Source organism: Poecile atricapillus, chromosome W, assembly GCF_030490865.1.
Source record: "Poecile atricapillus isolate bPoeAtr1 chromosome W, bPoeAtr1.hap1, whole genome shotgun sequence".
In the NCBI taxonomy this organism is placed as follows: Eukaryota; Metazoa; Chordata; class Aves; order Passeriformes; family Paridae; genus Poecile; species Poecile atricapillus.
This window is the reverse complement of record NC_081288.1, coordinates 26614682-26637044: the sequence shown is the minus strand read 5'-3', so window position 1 is coordinate 26637044 and position 22363 is coordinate 26614682. Positions and strand designations below refer to the sequence as shown.

Here is a 22363-nt window from a genome sequence, read left to right as displayed (position 1 = left end):
GTGCGCATATGCACAGGCGTGCTGGTCATGGGAATCTCTGTGGGGTCGTGGTGACCTGCAGATGACCACAGGCAGCTGCTGACCTCAGCACACAATCTCTTGGACTTGCTGCCTGTTTATCTTCTTGGCCACCAGCTGGCCAAAGCTAATGTCTCTATGACCTGCACTGGCAACAAGAGAAGGGCGAGTGCTCCCCAGCCTTCTCAAAGCCTGAGTGTGCAAACACTGAGGTGAGCAAGGTGTGAACGTGCAGCAAGTCAGCTGCCACACTGGTAGGTGTGAGCGTAAGGTAGCTCACAGGAGAGTGGCAGGCTATTTTTATTCACAAGGGTAACAGCTTTCCTACAGGAAGTTACCATGAGGAGGCAAACCCTTGTTAGCTGGTTTGCATTCCTGTCATTGGTATTGTTCCTGAAGGCACAAGCATCAGCCTCCAAAAGCGTGTCTGTGTGTGTCAGAGCTTGGGGCAAGTGTTCAATCAATGCTTTGCTGGCCGTGTGTTAGAAAAAAGACTTTCACCCTCCTTTTGCTGTGGAGCTGGAACATCTTTGGTCATATCTGTAATTTTCAGAGGAGTAAGGTTTTTGGATAAGAGATGGTCCTTATCCTGTGTTTTGGGTTGCAAGATACCCCTCTGTGGCTGATGAGCCTGCTGGATCCAGTTCAGAGGAGGCCACAGACATGATCAGAGGGCAGATGAACCTCTCCTAAGAAGAGAGGCTGAGAGGGTTGGAGTTGTTCAGCCTGGAGAAGGCTCTGGAGAGACCTTATAGCACCTTCCAGTACCTAAAGGGTGTCAACAAGAAAACCTGAGAGGAACTTTTTGTCAGGGCCTCTTGTGATAGGACAATGTTAGAGGTTTTAAACTAAGAGGTTTGTTCTACATTGAATATCGGGAAGAAGTCTTTTAGAATGAGTGGTGAAACACTGGAAGAGGTTGCCTAGAGAGGTGGTGGGTGCCCCACCCCTGGAAGAATTCAGGGATAGGTTGGATGAGTCTCTGAGCAATATAATCTAGTTCAAGGTGTCCCTGGTCATTGCAAGGACATTGGACTGGGTGACCCCCAAAGGTCCCATCCAGCCCAAACTAGGATTCTATGAGACTTTGGAGCTTCTAAGGCCTCTCTACTTTTCACTATAAAATTGCTCTCAGTTGCTGGATGATTTTTCCTTATGGATTTTCAGGGGAAAGCTGGGAGTTTGCAACAGTTTTCTTGCTATTGCGTTTTCCTCTCATTTCTTGCCCCCCTGCATATTGCTGCCATTACCCATCAAAGCATCAGGCTGAGTCAGATGTAGAAAATGAGATGAAAAACGCAGGGTGATGGATGGGTGGCAGCCAAAATGACTTTCTATCCACCCGTCCCCTAGAGCTGCGATAGCAGCTCAGAGGCTGTGCCTCATGACTTCATCCCTCCCTGCTGAGGGAGACGGGAACATCATTATCAGCTGCCGATGAGTCCTGATTTGGAGCCAGCAGTGAAAATGTCCTCGGATGTAGGGCTCCTCCTCCGCCCCAAGGGTGACTCGAACCTGCTGGGAAGATGGAGGAAGAGCTGGAGGGGGGAGATGAGAAGAAAGAGGTGCAAATTCAACCACGTCTCTATGATGATGTCATGGCAACAAGGTACATCGAAGTGCTTGTCAGGTGATCAGGACAGGCTTTGAAAGTCTCCAGTTCTTCTCTGTTGCTGCAGGCTCATGTCTGACTCGCTGAAAAATCTTTTGGTTAATATTTAATGCCAGTATTGAAGTACTAAGGGTAGAAAATGCCTTACCTAAGCCCCCTGCCTTTCCTTTCCAATGGGATGCTAAATCAGGGTGAGGAGGTAGGATTGCAAATTTCATTAACTGGGTACGGGACTAACAGCCAGTAGGGTGGCTTCAACCCACAGGGTCCCTGTGCCCGACTCCAAGATATGAGAAGGAGGTTTCTATCCCTTCCAGCTCCATTTGGGACACTGGAAGGAGGAGGTCTCCTCTCTTCTGGCTGGCTGTGGAATAATGAAACCCGGGAGCCGAGCCCAGCTCCTTTGATGCTATCAGTTAGTACACGTCCAGTTAAACATGGAATCGGTGTTTTGGTTGGTTGGTTGTTTTTCTGAGCCATGACCTAATGATCCCATGTTCCAGCTCCAGCCCCTCCTAGGGGCCTTCTGTCTGAACCATGTGTCCGGACTGAATTCAGCAAACTTCCCGGAGCAAGACGCTGTGTTCCCCCACCCAGGGAAGCCATCTGCTGCCCTCCAGCAGCTCCTTCTGCGGGGCTTCGAGCTCGCCAGCCGGGCTGGAAAGCTCTCCTCCTCCTCCTCCTCCTCCTCGCTTGCCCCGGCTCTCCTCGGCCATCTTGCTAGCAGAAGGCTGGGGAACGCGGGGCTGGCTGAATCTGGGGCGGTGATGGTGTCAGCCGGAGGCGGTTTCCAGGCAACTGTCGCGCCGTGGGACACGCGAGCCAAGAACACCGGGGACACGGCGTTCCCAGCGCGCCGCCTGCCAGGGGACCGAGACACACGCCCAGGGACACGGCACAGGACCGTGCGGAGAGGGCAGCGCCGGGATGGCAGCAGAGGAGGGGGGCTCCAGAATATCCCCTCCTGCCCACTGCCCATCATACCTTCCCTGGATGGGAGCATTTCCAAGCTGGCTGCTGGTGCATCACGCGACAAGGAAGGACTACATGATGTATGGGATTTCAAATGCCTTCTGCATCCTTTGGAAGATCAAAAAGAAAAGAAACGTTGTGCCAGACTGTACCCCAGCCCACAGAACTATTGCAGGTGGTCCCGTGCTTCTCTGTCCCTTATCAAATACAAAGCTCCACCCCTACAAGTCATGAACCATTTTTGTGCACACATCCCAGCTCTGTGTCTCTGGGTGTCACTGAAAAAATGAATTTCTTGTAAAAAAAAAATGATCTTCCACAAGCTGACAATCTTCCCCAGCACTTGGTGGGTCCCACTGCCCCTCTGTGCTGATGTCCAAGGCAGTATCCCCACTCCTGCCTGCCTCCTCTACCTGCTTTAGTAGAGGTCCTGGGAATATCCCTGACCCTGAAACTCACCTGCCTGGTAGCCCTTCTTTACACTGCACACCCAGCATTTCTCCTCACAGCAATGTCAATACTCACATCCCCTTTGTTTTACCCAGTTTGAGTGGTTTTTGAGACGGGGCTTGAGTACAACTGATTTTCAATGGATGAGGGAGGGTGATAAAATTGATAGAGCTGAGCAATGGGGAAAAAAATTCTTCTGGATTCTGAGAGAGCAGCTATGATGAAAATGGGGAATGGGGCTACATCATGCTTGGCAGGGTGTGTGCTGCAGAGGGGCAGAACCATTTGACTGCCCTGTATTCAAGGAAATATTCTGTGCAGGTGTGAGCACTGAGAGACAGGACAGTGGGGAGTCATCTGCAGCCATTGCTGTCCCTGAGCCAGCATTGCAGCTATTGATTTGGAACCTGCCCCGTTCACTCTAACCTTGGCAGTGCCAGCTTGACCCTTATCAGCGCTGATAAACCCTGCCACAACCTCCTGTCCCATCCTGGTGGTGTCACACCATGAGATGCTGTGGTGACAGGTCTTTCTTGCCACTCTGCACTTGCACTGGTTGCTCTTTTACTGAGATGCTCTAAATCTGGGAAACCTCTCTCCTATTTTTGCACAGAGGCTGCAGCCACACCAACATTTTTAACCCTGTGTGGCTGCCCATCCCTTGCTGAGTGTTTTGCGTGAGGAAGGATGCGGTGCCGGCTGCAAACACTTTTCCAGAGGAAATTTAAAATCAGCCTTCTCCTTCTTCTGCTCCTGGCCCTTCTCATGCACCTGGTGATGGATTTTGCTCTCCCCACAGCCCACAGGCCCTGTGGCTGTGATACGAAAGCATCAAAAGCTGGGGGTGTCCCTTCAGGCAGCCCCATGCCAGCTGGCCTCAAAAAGCTGAGCCTGCGAATCCTTCAGGATTTCAGTGGAAGCAACGGCTCCTTGGAGAAAAGTTCCCAGCCACAGAAAGTGGGGCTGCACTTGGGGGCTGGAGAGCCAGGGGTCCAACAGCAACACGAAGAAGGGAATGCAGGGTGGACCAAGGGATCCAAGCTGGCAGCACTCTTCGAGCATCCTCTTTACAACATCCCAGTCCCAGAGGTGACAGAGAAAGACAAGCTGTTTATCATCAACCCCATGGAGAAGTTCAGCCTGCACAGCAGCGGGAGTGATGAATGGTGAGGAGCAAGCTCAGCTCTGGCTTGAATTTGGGGGAATATGTGGGTTTGAGGGGACAAGCAGCAGAGACCAAACATGTAGTTTCCTTCTGTAGGTCAGCATCCTACCCCAGAGGGGCCCCCATTGCTACACATTGCTACACATTTCTCACATCTCAGATCCTCTCCTAGCCCTGAATTTTTGGGCTGCTACCCATAAGCTTGTAGCACACAGCAAAGCTAAAGGAGACTCTTGAATTACTCATTGTATTATGGATATCTATTAAGTGATCTCAGCTCCTTCCCCAATGCAGACTAGCCCTCAGTCTCCCTCTGTATATGAGGAAGTCGCCACTCCAGATTTCTAACCAGTTTTATCCCCCTCTCATGGTATGCTGGAGATGCAAAGCCTGCAATGTAGGTTACCTCTAACCATGAGACCATTCCTGTCCTGCATTTTGCAGGATATTGCCTGACCTCTTTAGGCTCAGCTGTGTGGTGAGCTGACTGCTGATGGCTGTCTATTTTTATCTTTGGACTACTAACCTCTAATTAGAAGGGAAAATATTAAAACCTTTAGCACTGCAACACACAGCAGCTTCCTTATGGAAAGCTCACCTTCCAAAAGTGGTGCCTGCCAGAACTGGGAGAGAATAAAACCTGGCTTAAGTGCTGGTTTCCACAAATGGGCATTTGCCTTGTCTCTTAGGAACACCTATGGGTACCCTTGGGTCTGGTTTGATGAAATCAATGCACAGGCTGTTTTCCTAGAGAGAGACATGGATTTGGGTTAAAGATGCCCTGGGCTAACTGTCCCACTGCACTGCTAGTGTGTCCTAGCACAGAGGCTGGGCAGATACCCCCAGGGGCTCCCTTGAATGCCAGGAAAGTGCAAATTTGCAGGAGGCACAGAGACAGGGATAATGCTAACCCCAAACTTATCCCCCTGGGGAAACCCACCCAAGGGGAATGGGTTGTTGAGGATGGGAGTTCAGGTCAGTGCTGAGTATGGCTGGGAAGCCCATGCTTCTCCACCCTTGTTCTGTGTACACATGCGTGTCCCCAGTAAGCACATGGAGGGGTGTAGCAGACTGTATTCCTGGGAGCCAATCCCTTAGGGAAAAACAATGAGATTATCTCTTCCAGCAAAGAAATAAATGCGTGGATGAGAGAAGCAGGATCAACCCAGGGATTTTCCATGTCACTGTGTCCAATCCAGCCATGCTGGTGGGTCTTCCTGGCCACCAACATTGAGTGGGATCTGCCAGGTGCCAAGAGCCCCATGGAGGGCATATGGGGCAGGGGGTTCCACCACCATGAAACCTGGAACACATCCAGGGCTTGCTCTGGGCTTTCTCCCCACTTCACCCTTCATGCACTGGCTCCCAGGAAGGGCCCAGAGACACGGGATCCGTCCTGTCCCGACTAAAAGCTGTCATTGTTGTTGGGGTGGTGGTGGCTGTCGGGCTGCAGGGTCAGCAGCAGTAAAGCCGAGACGCTCCTCCCGACAGGGAAGACGGCCTATGACACCTACCCCACCTGGCTCAAATTCCACATCGGCATCAACCGCTATGAGCTGTACCCCCGCCGGGACCCCTTGTTGCCCATGCTCCTCCGGGATTTGGCCACACAAAGGATTGTCAGTTCAGGTACCACCTCCTTGCCTGTACCCCTGTTCACACCCCTGCCCTGCTGCCTGCTGCCTGCCTCCCTCATCCCCTCCCTCCTTTCAGTCCAGAAGTCTGGTGGGACCCAGCTCAAGCTCATCATGACGTTCCCAAACTATGGGCAGGCCCTCTTCAAGCCCATGAAGTGAGTAGAGCCTGGGACAACCCTATACCTCACGCACACAGTCCTGTTAGGTAGCGAGAAGTGGACAGAGGGGACCATGGAGGGAGAAGGGGAGAAATGCTTCATGTGCTGCCTCGCTTCAAGCACCTCCATCCCCAAACCGAGGCGAGCAGGATGGTCCCGTTTCTCTTGCCTTCTCCGGCGGTGCTTGCTGCAAACTGGATGCAGCTTGTGATGGGGTAGTGACCTCCAGTGGTGGAAAGAAGAAGGTGGTCCATGAGGACCATCCAGGAGCCTCCAGTCCGTGAGGGCTTCCCCACCCTTGAGTTGGAGGCAGGGGTTGTGTGGGAGCCTTGATAGGGGGCTTGGAAGCACCCACCCATCAGGAAGTGACTGGAGGAGACTGGGTCTGGCTGTGTCTCCAGTGTCACCAGGGAGCACAAGGTGAGTGGGGGTTTAGAACTAATCCCATGCCGGGAGTGGCCCCATCCATGATGATTGCCCCCACCATTCCCTCTCCCTCCAGGCAGACCCGGGACCAGGAGACCCCCATTGATTTCTTCTACTTCTCAGACTTTGAGCGGCACAATGCAGAGATTGCAGCCTTCCACCTGGACAGGTGAGCATAAGCTTTGCATCCAACCCTGCTCTCCCATACTGGCAAAGCACCAGAGAAACCGCTCCTTCATCCCACCTCTCGCTCCCTGTTGTGAGGGATACCTGTGTCTCCTGTCAGTTTTAATACTTTTAAAAGTTCGCTGTTATTAAACCAGCTGAGGTCCGTAAGAAATGGTTCCAAGTTTCGTGTTTCAGGATCCTGGATTTCCGGCGAATCCCCCCAGTTTCTGGCCGTTTGGTCAACATAACAAAGGAAATTCGGGATATCACCACAGACAAGAAACTGGCCAAGACTTTCTTCATCTCCCCAGGTGAGCTTTCATGCTCTCTGTCCTCTCCTGTGGCCACCTGGCTGGAGCTCCCCTGGAGCTGGCTGCTGCTCCCCCGCACTCAGACAAACTATCCCACTGGAGACTGTTCCAGCTCCCATGGGTACCCTGCCACAGGCCTTTGCTCCTCACAGCCTCCTTTGCCATTGCTTTGCTGGTAGCACATGGCCAGAGCACATGGAGGATCCTCCCCTGGCTGCTTGCTGGATCACTCTACCTGGGGCTCATTGCCTTCCTTCTCTTTGTTGACCTTTGCTTTGTCCCCATGGCCAGCGGGAAATGTCTGCTTCTACGGGGAGTGCTCCTACTACTGCTCCACTGAGCACGCCCTCTGTGGCAAACCGGACCGGCTGGAAGGCTCCATGGCTGCCCTGCTCCCTGACAAGACCCTGGCCAAGCGCCGCTCCTGGCGTAGCCCCTGGCGCCGCTCCTACCACAAGAGCAAGAAGGCTGAGTGAGATGGGGCATGGGGGGGTGTGGGGACATGGGCCAGAAGAGCCATGGGATGGGAGGGGGCTTCTCCACAGCCACTCTCATGGCCCCATTGCCTTCCTTGGCCTCTGCCACCAGGTGGGAGCTGAATCCCAACTACTGCGCTCAGGTGCGAGAGACACCGCCCTATGACAGGGGCCATCGCCTCCTGGACCTCATCGACATGACGATCCTGGATTTCCTCATGGGTGAGCCCCTCCGTGCCTGTGCTGGGGGCTATGGAGGTCCCTCAGGACCAAGAGGCCCAAATGGCTCCATGTCCCGTGGTACCATGCCCTGTGAGGTTTGTTGGCCAAACTGTTGTTCAGGCTGCAGTGAGCTGCAGTCTTACCCACAATGAGGGCACAGGGCTGTGCCACCAGGGCATTTCCCAGGCAGAAGTCGAAGGTCCAGAGATTCTGAGGAGATCCCAGCTGAATACCATGGATATGGGAAGCACCTTCCAGCACGCTCTCACATGCAGCCCCTGGAGAGCCAGAGGCGGAGATGATGCTGCCCAGGGCTCTTGTTTCCTCTCCTGTCCCTGGGCCACTTCTTCCTCCCTACACTGTCCCCTCACCAGCATCTGACTGGGAGAGTTTCCCATCTCCTCATTCCTGACCACCCAGCCATGCCTTTGCCATTACTTCTGCTCCATTTGCCACTGTTGTCCCTCTGTGGGGCTGCTGGGATGGGAAGGGGCCTGGAGGCCATGGGGTCTCTGCTCAGTTCCCCTGCACAGCCATGGCCACCAGATGGACTCCTTTGAGGTGCCTCCAACCCTTTTCCTCAGGCTCTGGGTTTCAGTTTCACACCAGCAGAGTGCTCCATGTCCCTGCTCCTATCTCCCAGCCCACAACCTGATGGCAAATTTGTTGGCCCGCCACAGGCAACATGGACCGGCACCACTACGAGACCTTTGAGAAATTTGGGAATGACACTTTCCTGCTCCACCTGGACAATGGTCGCGGGTAAAGTTGGGGAGTAGGGGGGAGCAATCACAGCAAAGGGGTGGAGGAGACCTCCAGTCTTGCCGAAATGCCACTCTGACACACCCTTATGGGCTTCTCCCCACCCCCAGCTTCGGCACACACTCACGCGATGAGCCATCCATCCTAGCCCCTCTCCAGCAATGCTGCAGGTAAGGGGCTGCCACCCACCCCAGATCTACTGCTGGGGAGAGGCTCCTCCTATTGAGACCTCTCCTTCCTCATCTCTGGCAGCATCAAGAAGTCGACTTACCTGCGGCTGCAGCTGCTGGCCACCCAGCCCTACCGCCTGAGTGATGTGCTGCGGGAGGCGCTGGCCGCAGATCCACTGGCCCCCGTCCTGGCTGAGCCCCACCTGCGGGCACTGGACCGGCGGCTGGGGAAGGTGCTGGTGGCGGTGGGACACTGCCTGGCCAGGGCAGCCCGCCAGGAAGAGGTGCTGGTGGATGATGTGGGGTCATGGGTGTGATGGGGGGCTGGGTACCCTGCTGGATTGGGCTGTTTTGGTGTGCTGCCCAGGATGATGTGGGGATCAATGTGCAGCTCTGATTCTGTGTAGCGTCAGCTTTTAGTGGTGCCAGAGCTGGTGGTGTGATGAACCAGGAAAGCAGGTTGTAAGGATAGCTGGGACAGGGAGGGAATTTAAATAAAAAGGTTGGCCTAGTGGAGAAGACACGAGCTGTGATCTTCCCCACCAAGGCTGCTTTCCCAGCCCTGGCCTCTCCTTGCATGCCTGGACGTGTCACTTCAGCCCTCCAAAGCCTTTTAGGAAAGGGTAGGGATTTTTCCTGCCTTTCCCCAGCAGGAGCTGCCAAACTGGAACAGCTGGCAATCTCCTTCTGCCCCACCCCTAGCATGGTGATGCCCTGGTGACCCCCAAAAAGAGAGCTGAGACCACCCCCACTGCTGGTGTGGGGAAAATGAGGCAGAAGCTCCCAGCTGCACACCACTTATCTTTGCTCCAGTCTTCCCACACCCACTCAAAAACTCCCATGGCTCTGGCATCATCGCCTCCTACACAGGACCAGGGATGCAGCAAGGACAATCTCCACTCTCCTCAAAACATCTTCCTAAATCCCTCAGGAACTGCCACTGACTCCCTTCACACCCAAAAAAGTGCGTTCTGAGGAGGGGATGGACTGACCTGGGTCTGTGCACCCTACTTAGCGCCTAGTGGCTCAGCACCCAGCTTATCCCCTGAGCCTCCCAGGGGGTTTAATCCATGCAGAGTTACGTCACCTGGAGCAGGTGCCATTGTGACAACCACTGCCACTGTACCCAGGTCGGGACACAGGATTGCCATCTGCATGGCCAGAGATAAAGGTGCCACTGGAGAGGGGAGATGTCCTCTGTCCCAGCCAGACACTCGTAAAGGGATGGGAATCCACAGGAAAGGGTGAAAAAGGGCAGCTGGCACAGTGGGAGATGGAGCTGGAAAAGCTAGGCAGAGATTTTGGCTGGAACAAAAAATGGGCTCAAAAGGAAGGGAAAAAAAAAAGGGACACAAAGAGGATCTGTCTGTGTTACACAACGGGGCTGGGGACGCTGAATGGGGGTTTGTTGCGGTGTGCCCCCCCGATGCTGACAGCACGTCCTCCTGCCACGGCCCTGGCTTGTGCCCCAAAGCAGAGCACACGGAGGAAAAGGTTTCAGGGCTGTTTTGCAATAAGTTCCTTCCCTTCTGCCAGCTTCGTATTGTTTTAACTCTTTATATAAACACCTTTTTGTCCCATACCCAAAGCCAGGGGGACCATTCCTGCATCGTGCCCCGCAGACACAGCCTAAACAACCGCGTCCAGGCACAGGTGGCCAGCTGCCCTGACTCTCAGAGCTCCCCCAGGCAAATCTTTCTCCGAGGCGCCGTCAGGTTTAAAACGCGGGGTGTGGGAGTGTGGCTGTTTTCTCAGCCTGGTGAGTTTGCACAAGGTCCCAGCTGTGCCGCAGCGGTTCAAGGTCCCATGGGAGCAGCCCGGCTCGGCTCACACGGCCCTGACGAGCCTGCCCAGCCGCCCGTGGGAACGAGCGATGGCAGCGGGGTGTCTGGGGCCAGCGGCCCGCGGAGCAGCAGAACACGCCAGCCCAGTCGGGGCGGCGTGGGCACACGGGTGTCGAGCGGGGCTGCCCACGCCCCAGGGACAGGTTCGGCCGTGTCGCCGAACGGGTGGCGCTTGGGGTGCGGGGATTTCCCACCCCACCAGGACCAGCAAACCAAACCAAACCAAACCAAAGCCCAAATGGGACTGAGGTGCAGCCCTGCACCTGGGAGCTCCCATTTTGGGCTGCTATCACCCGTGCCCTTGGCTGGCAGCGTGGGCTGACTGCTGCCCGTGCTGGGCATGGCGGGAGGAACCCCAAGGCTGAGGTGTTTGGGGACCAGGTCCCGGTGGGCAGCGGAGTGCGGCTGGGCCCTCATCATCGCCCCCCGCCCCCCCAGATAATGAAAATAAAATAAAATTAAATTAAAAGAATACGCCGGTGGCGATAATAATAAAAATAGCACTAATGATGATGATAAAGAAGAGGTCCCCAGAGGCCGGGTGAGCGGTGGCTGCCCCCCTCTCCGCGGCGGCGGGCGGGGCGGGGCGGCGGCGGCGGGGGGGCCCGGGGGGAAGGCGGGGAGGCGGGTGCCGCCTTCCCCCGCAAAACAAAAGGGAGAGGCGGCGGCGAGAGCGGCCGGGAAGGACGGAGGGGATCGTTCTCCGCTGCGCGGCGCTTGCCGGTGGGTTTGCGAGGGGGACGGCAGGGCAAAGCCGGGAGCTTGCGGGCGGGCTGGCTCAGTGCCGGGGCCTTGGGGGAGATGTGTCGGGCCGGGGGTGCGGAGGGGCCGGGGGCAGCCGCCCCACGCGCGGACGGTCCGCGGAGGGGAAAGGAGGCGAAAGGGTTTATCGGCCTGCACGGGGAGGCGGCTCCATCCCACGGCCGCCAGCTCGGGACGGTGTTCGGTGTTCGGGCCGGGACCCCTGCCACAGGGGTGGGGTCCCTGCGAGCGGGATCCCGCTGGCCGCGTCCCTCCAGGGACCCTGCCGCTGACATTTCCTTCTCTCCCCCGCCCTCTCCCCACCCCCAGGTGATCCGAGTCCCCCCTCCGCGCTGCCGCCATGTCCCGCCGCAGCCAGCGCCTTGTCACCACCCGCTATTACCCCGGGGACGATGATGCCACGACCAGCAGCAGCAGCACATCTCTGCTGGGTGGGACACAGCTCCCCTTCAAGGAAACCACCGGCAGGTTAGTGGGGGGCACGAGCTGGGGGGGGGTTCCCCCTGCCCCAATCTGATAGGGGCGGGGCATTCCATCCCACACCGGGGACCGGGCACCTTCCTGGCTGGGGTGTGGGCACGGCTTGCAGAAGGGAGCACGACGGTGAGCCCGGCCCGTTCCGGCATGGCCGCCTCGGCACCGGCTGTGCCCCTGCTCCAGCCAGAGCTCCGCGCTCCCTGCCCAGGCACCTCTGCGTCCCCAGGGGCCCGGCACTGGAGCCTGCCGTGGGTGGCCGGGTGCCAGCTGCAGCTGGATGGCAGGAGGGAGGGAGGAGAGAGGGAGGGAAGGAGGGAGGTGCGCTGCAAGTGCCGGCCGGAAAACCGCAGCGGTGCGAGCGGAAGCGATGCCCGGGACGGGCGGGAGGCCTCCGCAAAGCAGAGGTTGCAGCCTCTGAAAGCTACCGCCATCCGGTGTGGAGGAAGTGATGCTGGCCGAGGGATTGGGGTGAATTCCCCATTTCCCCCCATGGATGCGCTGTGACCCGCCCCCCACCCTGTAACCACACGTGTCTGATGAGCCTGTTCTCGCCTCCCGCAGGACGATCAGGAGGAAATCGAGTAGCACAAAGCGTCTCTCTCCCGCCCCCAGCACCCAAACCTCCTACTACAGCGAGTCCATGATGAGCGAGTCCTACCTGGGGGGCAGCCGGGGCCTTGCTGCCCTGGGTAGCTCCATGCTGGATGATGACCTGGACAGCAGCACGTACTGGGGTGAGCCCTCCCACTCTCCTAGGGCAGCTGGGGGGCTCCCTGGACACTGGAGAGTGTTGGGGCAACTGCCCAGGCTGGCTGACTGGGTTGCCCCTTGTGGAAGTGGTGTGGTGGGTGATTTCTCAGTGGAACTCTGTGTTTTGGGGGCAGGTGGAGAGCTCTCCACCAGGAGGAGAAGAGGCACAGGGGACACCGAGTCCAGTAAGATCAATGGGGTGCTAGAGAGCAAGACATACGACACCTACACATCTTCATCTGGGTACTCCTCGGAGGACGACTACGCTGGTAGGGATGCACTAGTGTGTCTGTAGTGGCAGGAATGCAGGGAGGTCCCAGAGGGACCAGCCCGGGGCCTGGGTGTACCCAGTGTGCTGCCAGTCCCTGCTAGATGCCACCTCCAGTGCAAAGCCTTTGCTGTGGCAATGCACTGGGATGCTGTCTGCATTGGTGACTTCTTGCTTCCTTTCCAGGTCACTATTACTCAAGCCAGAGTAGCTCTGGGTCAGGTCTGAGAACTGCAGCCTCCCGGGTGGGCTCCTTCCTCTGGCAGGTGTTTACCTCCCCAGGTGAGTGGAGGGCTGGCAGGGACACTTCTAGCAGCAGTGTTCTTGCCAGTCAGCATCTCTACTCTTCAGATGCTGTGTGTGCTATTCCCTGTTTGGGTGGATGGGATTTGGAGGGAGTGGTGGTTTTATCCCCTTGTGGTGCCACCCTTGGGCATGGAGGGAACATCTCTGCCAGGACTCCTCCTGAGGTTTGTTTTTTCTCCTGGCAGTTCAGTTCATGTGGTGGCTGTTCTCGAAGCTGGCAGGGGCCTGGCGCCGCCTCACTGGCAGGGCTTCCCACCTGGACACCGTCCCCTTCTCCAGGTGAGAGTGCTGGGGGGGACACCAGGATGGTGGAAATGTGGGGAGAACCTGCAGGACCCTGGAAAGGGGAGGCATATTTGGGATGGTGGGTGTCTTGTCATCTTTGCTTTCCCTCTGGCCCCCATCCAAAGGTGATGGAAGGTGGCTGCAGTCCTACAGGCACCTCTTTTTTTTCTCCATGCTCCAGGCGCTACCCACGTCTCAAGAGGTCCTTGCTGCTGCTGCTGCTTCTCCTGCTCCTCGCTGCAGCCGCCTACGGTGAGCCAGCCTCCCTTGATGTGCTGCCCTGAGATCTGGGGCAGTGCAGAGCATCCTCTGCCATAGCTGGGGGATGGGATGGCCTGGAGCTCAGTGCTTGTGGCTTTCTGGTGTCCTGGTCTATCTGCATCCCCCTGCCAGTGTCTCCTGGTTATCCCTGGTGATGCTGATGGCTGAGCCTCTGCATGTCCACCCTGTCCACTACTGTGGCCCATTGCCAACCTGTGGGTTTGACCATCTCATCCTTCTGTGCCCAGGAGCTTGGTACTTCTACCCATATGGGCTGTCGACACTCAGCCTGCCTTCCTTCCCATGGTGGGGAGCTGGAAAGCTTTCCTCCTCCTCTGATGTTCCCGGGGCAAGGGACCTGACCACGCTGGACCAGGTAAGCTTCAGCAAAGGCATGATGGTGGCCCAGGTGGGATGAGTGCCTTGCAGGGAGAGCTGGGACAGTGTGATCCATGGCTGAGTAATTGCTTCTAGGGTATGAGGAGTGGTAGAGAATGGGGTAGATGATGGCTCCACACTGGCTTCCCCAGCTTGTAGCCCTCTCCCTCTTGGGTGTCCCTGGGATGGACACCAAGGAGAGTCTTGCCTTCTCCTGGGAAGCAGCAGATGGATAAGATGCCACTGGAGAATGGGTGGTCAGGGTCCCCTTTCACAGGGGTCCTGTGGAGCCTGCACTCCCCTGGAGGGGTGCATTACACCCTGTTTTTGTCACTGCAGGGGGGACACCGACTCCTGGCTCGCTTCCAGTCCCTGGAGAAGCGTTTTGAGGCACTGGAGGCGGAGCTGTCACGGTGGGAGCTGCGTCGTGGGGCGGCAGCAGTGACAGCAGGGGGAGAACCGCCCCCAGGAGACATCCTTGCGCTGCTGGAGGGGCTGGTGAGCCGCCGGGACGCGGGGCTGAAAGAGCATCTCCACACCGACATGGCCAACCACCTGCAGGTGAGAGAAACGGGGAGTGCAGGGAGATGGGGGTGTGCAGGGCCAGGCTCTGACATTCCACCCTGTTCCTCATCCTTCAGGGTGAGCTGGATGCACTCCGAGCCCAGGTGCAGAGGGATTTAGACGGGCGTCTGGGCAAGATGGCACAAGCTTCCCAGGTAAGCAGATGAGCATGTGGTGGTACCTGGACAGGACACCCTCACCAGTGGTGTCACAGGTCTCACCCCTTCCCCTTTTCTTGGTAGGAGATGGAGGCACGCTTGCTGGAGCTGAACTTGGAGTGGCAGAGGTAACGCTGGCTGTGGGGCAAGGCCCTGCTCTGTTAGGGGCAGGCAGGTAGCTGGGTGAATTCCCCTCAGCCAGGCTTAGGAAGGGTTTGCAGGCCTGGTTTGGGACAAAGGAGAGCTTAAGAAGCATAGTCTGGGGGGGAAAGGAAGGAAGGATACATAGGTGGGTGTCTGTGGGAGCCAGCACTGTGCCCTTCTGGCCAAAAAGGCCAGTGTATCCTAGGGTGCATTAGGAAGGGCATTGTCAGGAGGTTGAGGGAGATCTTGTCCCTCTACCCAGCCCTAGCAAGGCCATCTCTGGAGTGTTGTGTCCAGTTCTGGGCTCCTCAGCAGTACAAGTGAGACATGGAGCTCCTGGAGAGGGTCCAGCAGAGGGCTGTGGAGATGATGAAGGGATGGAGAATCTCTCTTATGAGGAAGGGCTGAAGGAGCTGGGTCTGTTCAGCCTTGAGAATAGACAACTGAGAGGGGACTGCATCAGTGGCTGAAGGGAGAGTGATAAGAGATTGGGGCCAGGCTCTTCTCAGTGCTGCCAAGCAATAAGAGGCAATAGGCAGAAACTGATGCACAGGAAGTTCCACCTGAACATGTGAAAGAACTTTACTGTGCAGTGACCACACACTGGAACAGATTGCCCAGAGAAGTTGTGGAGTCTCCCTCACTGGAGATAATCCAGAACCATCAGCAATCCTGTGCCTTGTGCTCTGGGATGGCCCTGCTTGAGCAGGGAGGTTGGGCCAGATGATCCCCTGTGGTCTGTTCCAACCTGACCCATTCTGTGATTCTGTGGCTGGCAGCAGGGTTCCAAGAGCAATGGCAGCAAATGACCTTTGCCAGTGTCATTTTGCATCACTGTGAATGTGACCCTTCAGCTGAGGGGTGAGCTGAGGATGCTTTCCCATGGGATGCAGTAGAAGAGGTCACTGCCACTGGAATTAAAACCAGGTCTGGAGATGGGGTTGAGCATAGGTGATGTGGGATGAACCTCTTCCTCCAGTTTGCAGAGGGGAATTGGGCCTCATGGCAGGAGGTTTTGTTACCTTTCTCTCGGCACAGCTCGGTGGAGGAGAGCCTGCGAGGGACCTTCCGGCAGGAGGTGGGCAAGCTGGAGCAGGAGGTGGCAGTGCTGAGGAGGGAGCTGGCAAGCCTCAAGTCAGACCAGGAGGTGATGGGAAAGCACGTGGAGGGGATACTGGAGCAGCTGAAGACAGTGCGGGCTGATGTGAGTCCCCAGCCCCCAGCCTGTTTGGCAGAAGGGCAAGCGAGGGTCCCTGCTCCAGGGCTGAGCTCTGTCCGCACCGTTCCAGGTGGAAGCGCAGTTCCCAGTGTGGATCGGTAGGTTCCTGTCACAGTCCAAGCAGGATGGTGCTGCTGCCTTCATCCTCCAGCGGGAAGACTTGCAGGCACAGCTCCAGGCTCTGGAGCGCAAGATCCTTGCAAAAGTCCTGGAGGACCGGAGACTGTCAGCACGGGATGCTCATGCCGGTATTGGAGTGGCCCTGCGGCAAGGAGGGACTGCAGGAGTGACAGAGGAGGTGAGTACTGGCCCGAGCCCCAGGGATATGAGGTGACCACAGGTGTGGGGCTGGGAACTGTGGCCCTCTTCATGTGTGCATGGGGCTGGCAGAGGCACTGGCACTGCCCCCACAGCTGGGATATATATTGATCCTGGGCTCACAGGATGCAAGAGGACTCTTGAAACTCCTTCTCAGCCCCTCCCTTCTCAGTTTGTGCCTGCTCTGTGCTCTGGAAGGGGTCACATGTGATAATGCCTGCAGCGCAGCAAGGCTCTTACTGCCTCAAAATCCAATGCTCATGCGTTCTTCACCCAGAACGTGGGACAGGTGCCAACAAAGCTTCCATGGGTGGAGCATCTTGCTTATCCCCATACTTCAGCAGCGCTGCTGCGTTGTTTGGTGCAAAGCATTTCAGCAGAATGACACCAAGGGGAAAAAATGAGCCTGCTTGCTTTGGAAAGAGTTGCTGGCAATTCCCTGTGGAGGTAGTGGAGGGAGGGATCAAACTGGGATTAGCAGTCCCCATAGTCTGTGCAAACTTTGTGTACTCCGTAAAGTTTAGACCCAAAGTGATGCTGCAGGGTCCTAGCTCCTTAGGCTGGGTTTGGCTCCAGATGGATGCTCCAGCCGTCTCCTTTTCTGGATGGGGGGAAGCTCCCATAAATCCTGTGGGACAGGGCAGGAGGGACCAGCAGATGATTCTGGGTAGTCTGTCAGGTTGTGTCTGGTGGTACCTCTCCTCCCTGTGGGCCAGCCCCTCCTGGGGATAAGCAAGTGCTGCGTGCCTGGGTACTGCCCCTTCACTGCACAGCTCCTCTCCCCTGGGGTATTTTTAGCAACCTCTCATGAGGCTTCCCAGCCAAATGCGTGTCCTCTCATTTTTGCCACGGTGATTCATGCCCTGGCTGTTCTTTCCCCTGACTGTTTTGCGGGAAGGTCCTTGCACCCTCTGTCCCTGCAGGGGCAGGCGGGTGGGGGGCAGGATGCCTGCCCCAGTTCGTCACCCTCCTGTGCCCTGTTCCCCCTGCAGCAAGTGCATCTCATCGTGGGCCAGGCCCTGAAGCGCTACAGCGAGGACCGTGTGGGGATGGTTGACTATGCCCTCGAGTCAGCAGGTAGGTGGTGGGGATGAGCCAGCTGTCCTGGGGAGGTGACTGCAAGGTGCTGGTGTGCAGCTCACCTGCTGCCATCCCCTTTCGTGCCAGGGGCCAGCGTCATCAACACTCGCTGCTCAGAGACCTACGAGACACGGACAGCGCTGCTGAGCTTGTTCGGCATCCCCCTGTGGTACCACTCGCAGTCCCCCCGTGTCATCCTGCAGGTGGGTGTTGACTGGGAGGACTGGGCTGGTTCTCAGGGGGTTTTATTGGGCCTTGACTGTTGCTCTAAGCCAGCAGCCAGGCTGGTGGGAGAAAAATGATGGTGGTAAAATCTTTGGTGTCTTACTTCCATGCTCATAGCCAGACGTCAACCCTGGGAACTGCTGGGCATTTCGTGGCTCCGAGGGCTTTGCTGTCATCCGCCTCTCTGGCATTATCCACCCCACGGCCGTCACGCTGGAGCACATCCCAAAAGCCCTCTCACCGCAGGGGACCATCCCCAGTGCCCCCAAGGACTTTGCTGTCTATGTGAGTGCCCTTGCCCAGACCTGAGGGTGGGGGGGAACACGGTGGGAGGGTGCTGGAAAGGATTGCTAACAAACCTCACACCTGGTTGTGGGGTGCTCTGGGCGGGGGCTTGGTCTTACCCTGAAGAAGAGGAAGAAGCAATACTGGTGGGGGAGGGGCAGTACCAGGTTTCAGAAAGTTTAGGGGGACACAGGGGCAAAGGGGCTTGAGGAGGTGTAACTTTTGGTCTTCCCCCACCTTCATCCTTCCCCACTGGTCCCTGTTCCCATTTGTCTATTTTGACCTGGAAGAGCAGGAGTGGGGGCCAAGCACCCTTGCGTCTCCCTCTTCTGCCCTGCATGTGTGCATCACCTCTGGTCTCCCTCTCTGATGACCCCTGGTTCTCCCTTTCTGCCTCCCTGCCCTTCCATAGGGCTTAAAAGAAGAAGGAGAGGAGGAGGGCCTTCTCCTTGGACGGTTCACCTACAACCACGATGGCGACCCCATCCAAACATTTTACTTGGAGGTAAATACTTTGCCCGTGGAGCACCTGACCCCTGAGAAGAAGATGGGGCCTCTGGGATCTCAGCCTTAGAGAGCCCTCAAGGTCTCAGGTTTTTCTTTTCCCTCCTCCCCAAGGGTGACTCCGTGGGCACATACCAGCTGGTGGAGCTCCGGGTGCTGAGCAATTGGGGCCACCCCGAATACACCTGTATCTACCGCTTCCGCGTGCACGGGGAGCCGGCGCACTGACCCCCGGCCATGCACAGGATGAGGATGCTGCCAGGCTGACAGCAGGAGGGGATGCATCTGGTTCACTGCTTTGCACATAGAAATCCTGGCATGTGCCAGCAGCCACCCCAGGAAGCTGCTCCCCTGGGGGGAGGAGAAGAGTTGGTGTTGAAGGGGTGAGGCTTTCACTCTTCCAAGGACCGGGGTGGTGAGGCAAGAGCATCCCACGTGGGTCCTAGCGCAGCCTGGCTTGTTTTCAGTGGGTATGGGACATTTTAACTTTTTAAGCTAACTTTGTATCGGGTTTGCGCTGCCCCTCTTCCCTGTTGTCCCACTCCTTTCTAGCATGGCCAGGGCTTGGGAAAGGAGTGTGTCATTTTGTGATGTGCTTCAAGCGGGCTTGGGTGCAGGAGATCAGTGTGTGGGCGCACGGTGCCTGACTCGGTGCTGCCAGAGTAGGTGGGAGCCACCAGTCATGGCCACTGAGTCCCCTCCACACAGGGTCACTTCTCTTGCCTTGGTGTTGGTTTGGTAAAGATCTCCAGCCCTCCAATGCTGGGCTGGCAGAGAGAAAATAAGACAGTATTAATTAAGTATTAACATAAAACTAATGGTTTGGGCAGCAGGAGGAGAGGAGCGTGGCAGGTGCTGGTGGCAGAGCCCACCTTGGTGCTGCCATCCATCCAGTCAAGCCCTCCTGCTGCCAGTAGCTGAGTTGGGTCTTGGCGATGCTGTTGGCCTCCCTGGCTGGCTGCCTCCCCAGTGTTAAGCTTGATGATGCTATTGAAAATTCCTGTTGCCTGCTTTTCCTTTGGGGTTTGTTCTGATATTTTTTTTTAAGAGGGGTGGGAAGCTATTTTCCAGTTGGGATGTTGGGGTTGGTTTTTTTGTGGGGTTGGGGGGGTTTGTAGTAACAAAGGGAAAAAATACTTTTTCCATGCAATTTGTACTTAACCAGAGAATGTTAAATGGTGCCACTTGGATGAGTGGCTTAGATGTGGAGAGGGCTAGAGCTTTGTTTAGTAGAATAGCACACACAGTAGGATAAGCTAGAATGTGATAGCAGAACTGTTTAAAATACGGGCCTCACACTGTTGGTGGGTTGGAAGCTGGGGTTCTCTGTGCACTGCTGCTGGTGGGGTGCTGGAGAAAGTTCCTGCCCTCCTTGCTCTGGATGTCCTCTGAGACTGCAATGCGTGGCTGTGGCCTCTTGCCCATGGCTGCATCTGTATATACTTGACCGTTAGCAACAAGCTGCTGCCCCAGGGCTTTGCAGGGCTCTTGGGGGGGAGATGGGGCAATCACCAGGGCTTGCAGGTGCCAGCATGCAGAGTCACCCCTTGCCTGCCGGGCTCCCTCAGCTCTTCGATGGCAGATGGCTGGTGCAGGCTGACCTCCTTTCTCTTGGAAGGGCTCCCTTTTCCTCCTACCTCTCCTCACTGGCATTGCACTGTTCTCTGAGCCCTGGCTGTGGGAGGACTGGGCTGGAGCAGGAGGGGGAGTTCTGCCTGTAGTGGGCATGTAAATCTTGCCTGTACTGTTGGGATGGGTGGAGGCACAGCAGGGGTTTGCAGGAAGGATGCACAGGGACCTTCCCCAGGCTGAGCAGTGCTAGGACCATCTGGCCTCTCCACCTCCTGCCTGCCTGCATCACAAAGTTTGGCTAATGTTCTTGGATGGTGTTAACAGCCTCCAGCTTTATGTTGTGTTTCACTGAAAGAAAAGCTAAAGGGCTCATGGTCAGTGTTTCAGCCCTGTCCAGTGCTGGTATCATCCTTCCCCTGACACCATGAGAGCACCATGTAGTGATTCCCACTCTGGTGGTCTCTGCTTGAAGCACTGCAGGCCTAGAGGAGGAGGGGCTGAAGAAGGGTCTCCTTTCAGCATCCCCTGATGGGCATCAGGCAGATCTGAGCCTTGACAGGCCAGCCTGGGAGGGTGAGGATGGTGGCAGCACATCCCTTCTGAAGGGGTCTCCTTGCTCGAAGCAGGGGAAGTGAGCCCAGAGGGCACAGTCCTATCTCCAACAGATTAAAATTACCCTGTGGAGTCTCTTGCAGAGCTGGGAGGCCCTGCTGCAGGGAGAAAGCTGACCTGGAGCCAGAGCCAGGGACTATAAATTCTCTCCTATATTGAGCGTAGTCTTAATTCTTGGCATTGACAGCCAAAGTTATTTTAAACTTGTCTACAGCTGCCTGCTTCCCTTGGAGTCATGTCCATGAGTGCACTGAGCACATGGAGCTGTGCTTTTATGAATGCTTAGACCTGTTCTGGGCTCAGCAGACCAGCTCCTCTATTTATTTGAATCAAAAAAGAGAGCAGAGATGAAGCTCTCCCTTTTTCTCACGCTTCTCTGGCTGATGGAGCAAGAGCTATAACCGTGAACCTGGAAAAAACTGTTTTCTTATGTTCCTTCTGGCTCCCTGGTCTCTGGCTTGGACTGTAAGGACAGACAAGGTCTTTGCCCAAGAAAAAGAAGATTTTGTAGTAAATCAGGCATGCTGGCAAGAGGCAGGAAAGGTGACCTCTTCCCCTGCAAATGGAGTTGTAGTGGGATCTCTGCTCCTTCCACGTGGGTGTTAACTGCTGTGCTTGGGTTAGGGAGCATTTGGCTTTACAGCGCAAGCTTGCCCTGTCCTTTGGACATGAAAATCTTTGCTGTTAAGTAGAACTCCCTGGAGCCACCAGTGAGAGCTCCTCCTGGGGCTTCATGCTCTTTTCTAGCTGGTTTTAGAGGCCTCACCATGCCATCTGTGTGAGGATCCCCAGGAATATATACTGAGGCTACATGTGGGTTTTCAGCCCCCAAATTCAGCATCAGTACTGGGCTGCAGCCTGAGAACCTGTGCTGAGTGCCCAGGGTCAGTGGCTCTTGGCTTGCAGCATTTCTGCAGCACTTCCCAGAGCTGCAGAAGAGGGCACAGAAAACTGCTGCTTCAGCATGTGCTTCTCTGCCCAGGGGTATTTAATCCTAGAGCTGATGCCAAAGATAAGCCTGGTGAGGCAGGAGAAATGCAGAACAGCTGTGGGAGCAGATTTCTCTTATTTACTCCATTTCCCTCCTCTATTCTCCCTCCTTCTCAGTTTGCCCTACACCCGTGTTACAAATTAGCCCTGCAGAAACAGATGGTTATGGACAGGAATTTGTTTGATGCTGTAGCCTGTTGCAAATGCTGCACTGTTTTGTTCCTTTTATTTTTTAATCAACAGATTGTAATTTATGCCTATGCAAGGAAAAAAAAAAAAGACCAAGACATAAATTATATCAAAACTGCCCACAGTGGTTTGGATGTTTTGTAACTGAATTTGCTGTTGGGAATGATGCACAGCTAGTAGATAAAAAAGCTATTATTGGAGTTATTCCGTGTAGTTTTATGGCAAATCCTTATTTTCCAGCTTGATGTACTAACCCTAGGGCCAGTTAACAAAGTTATGACCTTGTCATTGAGCAGGCTCAAGGATGCAAAAACTGCTTGAAACAATGCTGAAAGCAAGACTTACTCCTAAAATCTCCAGTTCCTTGGGACTAAAAACTTCTACTAGACTTAAGTCTGTGGTATCCTGGCTGTCCTCATTCTGCAGTCGCCTCCCAAGCCTTCCCATTCTCTGCCTTACCATAAGCAGAGCCCAGCTTGGCCCTGAGGAGCATCAAGTGAGGCTGGGTTAGCAGAGACAAAGCCTGACACAAAGACCAGTTCAGGGTATCTGCATGCTTCTCTTTTCCCTCATGTGGGCTGTTAACTACTTATCAGCTACAAAGCAAGCAAAATAATTTTCCTTA

At 55.8% G+C, this 22363-nt stretch overlaps 2 protein-coding genes across 2 annotated transcripts; both read left to right on the top strand.

Moving 5' to 3' along the window:
• The first annotated feature begins 3739 nt into the window (after positions 1-3739).
• LOC131591882 (extracellular serine/threonine protein kinase FAM20C-like) lies at positions 3740-8864 on the top strand. Its single transcript, XM_058862991.1, has 10 exons — positions 3740-4218; positions 5671-5846; positions 5931-6009; positions 6515-6607; positions 6802-6917; positions 7209-7389; positions 7506-7615; positions 8296-8377; positions 8488-8547; positions 8630-8864. The coding sequence occupies exons 1-10, from the start codon at positions 3740-3742 to the stop codon at positions 8862-8864; spliced, it is 1611 nt and encodes a 536-aa protein (XP_058718974.1).
• Positions 8865-10984: 2120 nt separating this feature from the next.
• Positions 10985-22324, top strand: LOC131592346 (SUN domain-containing protein 2-like). Its single transcript, XM_058863786.1, has 18 exons — positions 10985-11114; positions 11463-11621; positions 12192-12364; positions 12515-12649; positions 12835-12930; positions 13140-13233; positions 13421-13491; positions 13749-13876; positions 14218-14439; positions 14520-14597; positions 14685-14728; positions 15783-15948; positions 16034-16261; positions 17274-17358; positions 17449-17564; positions 17704-17871; positions 18284-18376; positions 18490-22324. Exons 2-18 carry the CDS (start codon positions 11494-11496, stop codon positions 18601-18603), a joined length of 2139 nt encoding a protein of 712 aa, XP_058719769.1. The 5' UTR covers positions 10985-11114; positions 11463-11493; the 3' UTR covers positions 18604-22324.
• The last annotated feature ends 39 nt before the right edge of the window (positions 22325-22363 follow it).

Excerpts from the sequence above, each read along its gene's own strand:
- LOC131591882 (XM_058862991.1), top strand. The coding sequence starts at position 3,740 with ATGCGGTGCCGGCTGCAAACACTTTTCCAGAGGAAATTTAAAATCAGC. Across the intron at positions 6,608-6,801 it reads GCAGCCTTCCACCTGGACAG|GATCCTGGATTTCCGGCGAA; the intron begins GTGAGCATAAGC and ends TTCGTGTTTCAG. Across the intron at positions 8,548-8,629 it reads CCTCTCCAGCAATGCTGCAG|CATCAAGAAGTCGACTTACC; the intron begins GTAAGGGGCTGC and ends CATCTCTGGCAG.
- LOC131592346 (XM_058863786.1), top strand. The coding sequence starts at position 11,494 with ATGTCCCGCCGCAGCCAGCGCCTTGTCACCACCCGCTATTACCCCGGG. Across the intron at positions 13,492-13,748 it reads CCTCGCTGCAGCCGCCTACG|GAGCTTGGTACTTCTACCCA; the intron begins GTGAGCCAGCCT and ends TTCTGTGCCCAG. Across the intron at positions 17,872-18,283 it reads CCAAGGACTTTGCTGTCTAT|GGCTTAAAAGAAGAAGGAGA; the intron begins GTGAGTGCCCTT and ends GCCCTTCCATAG.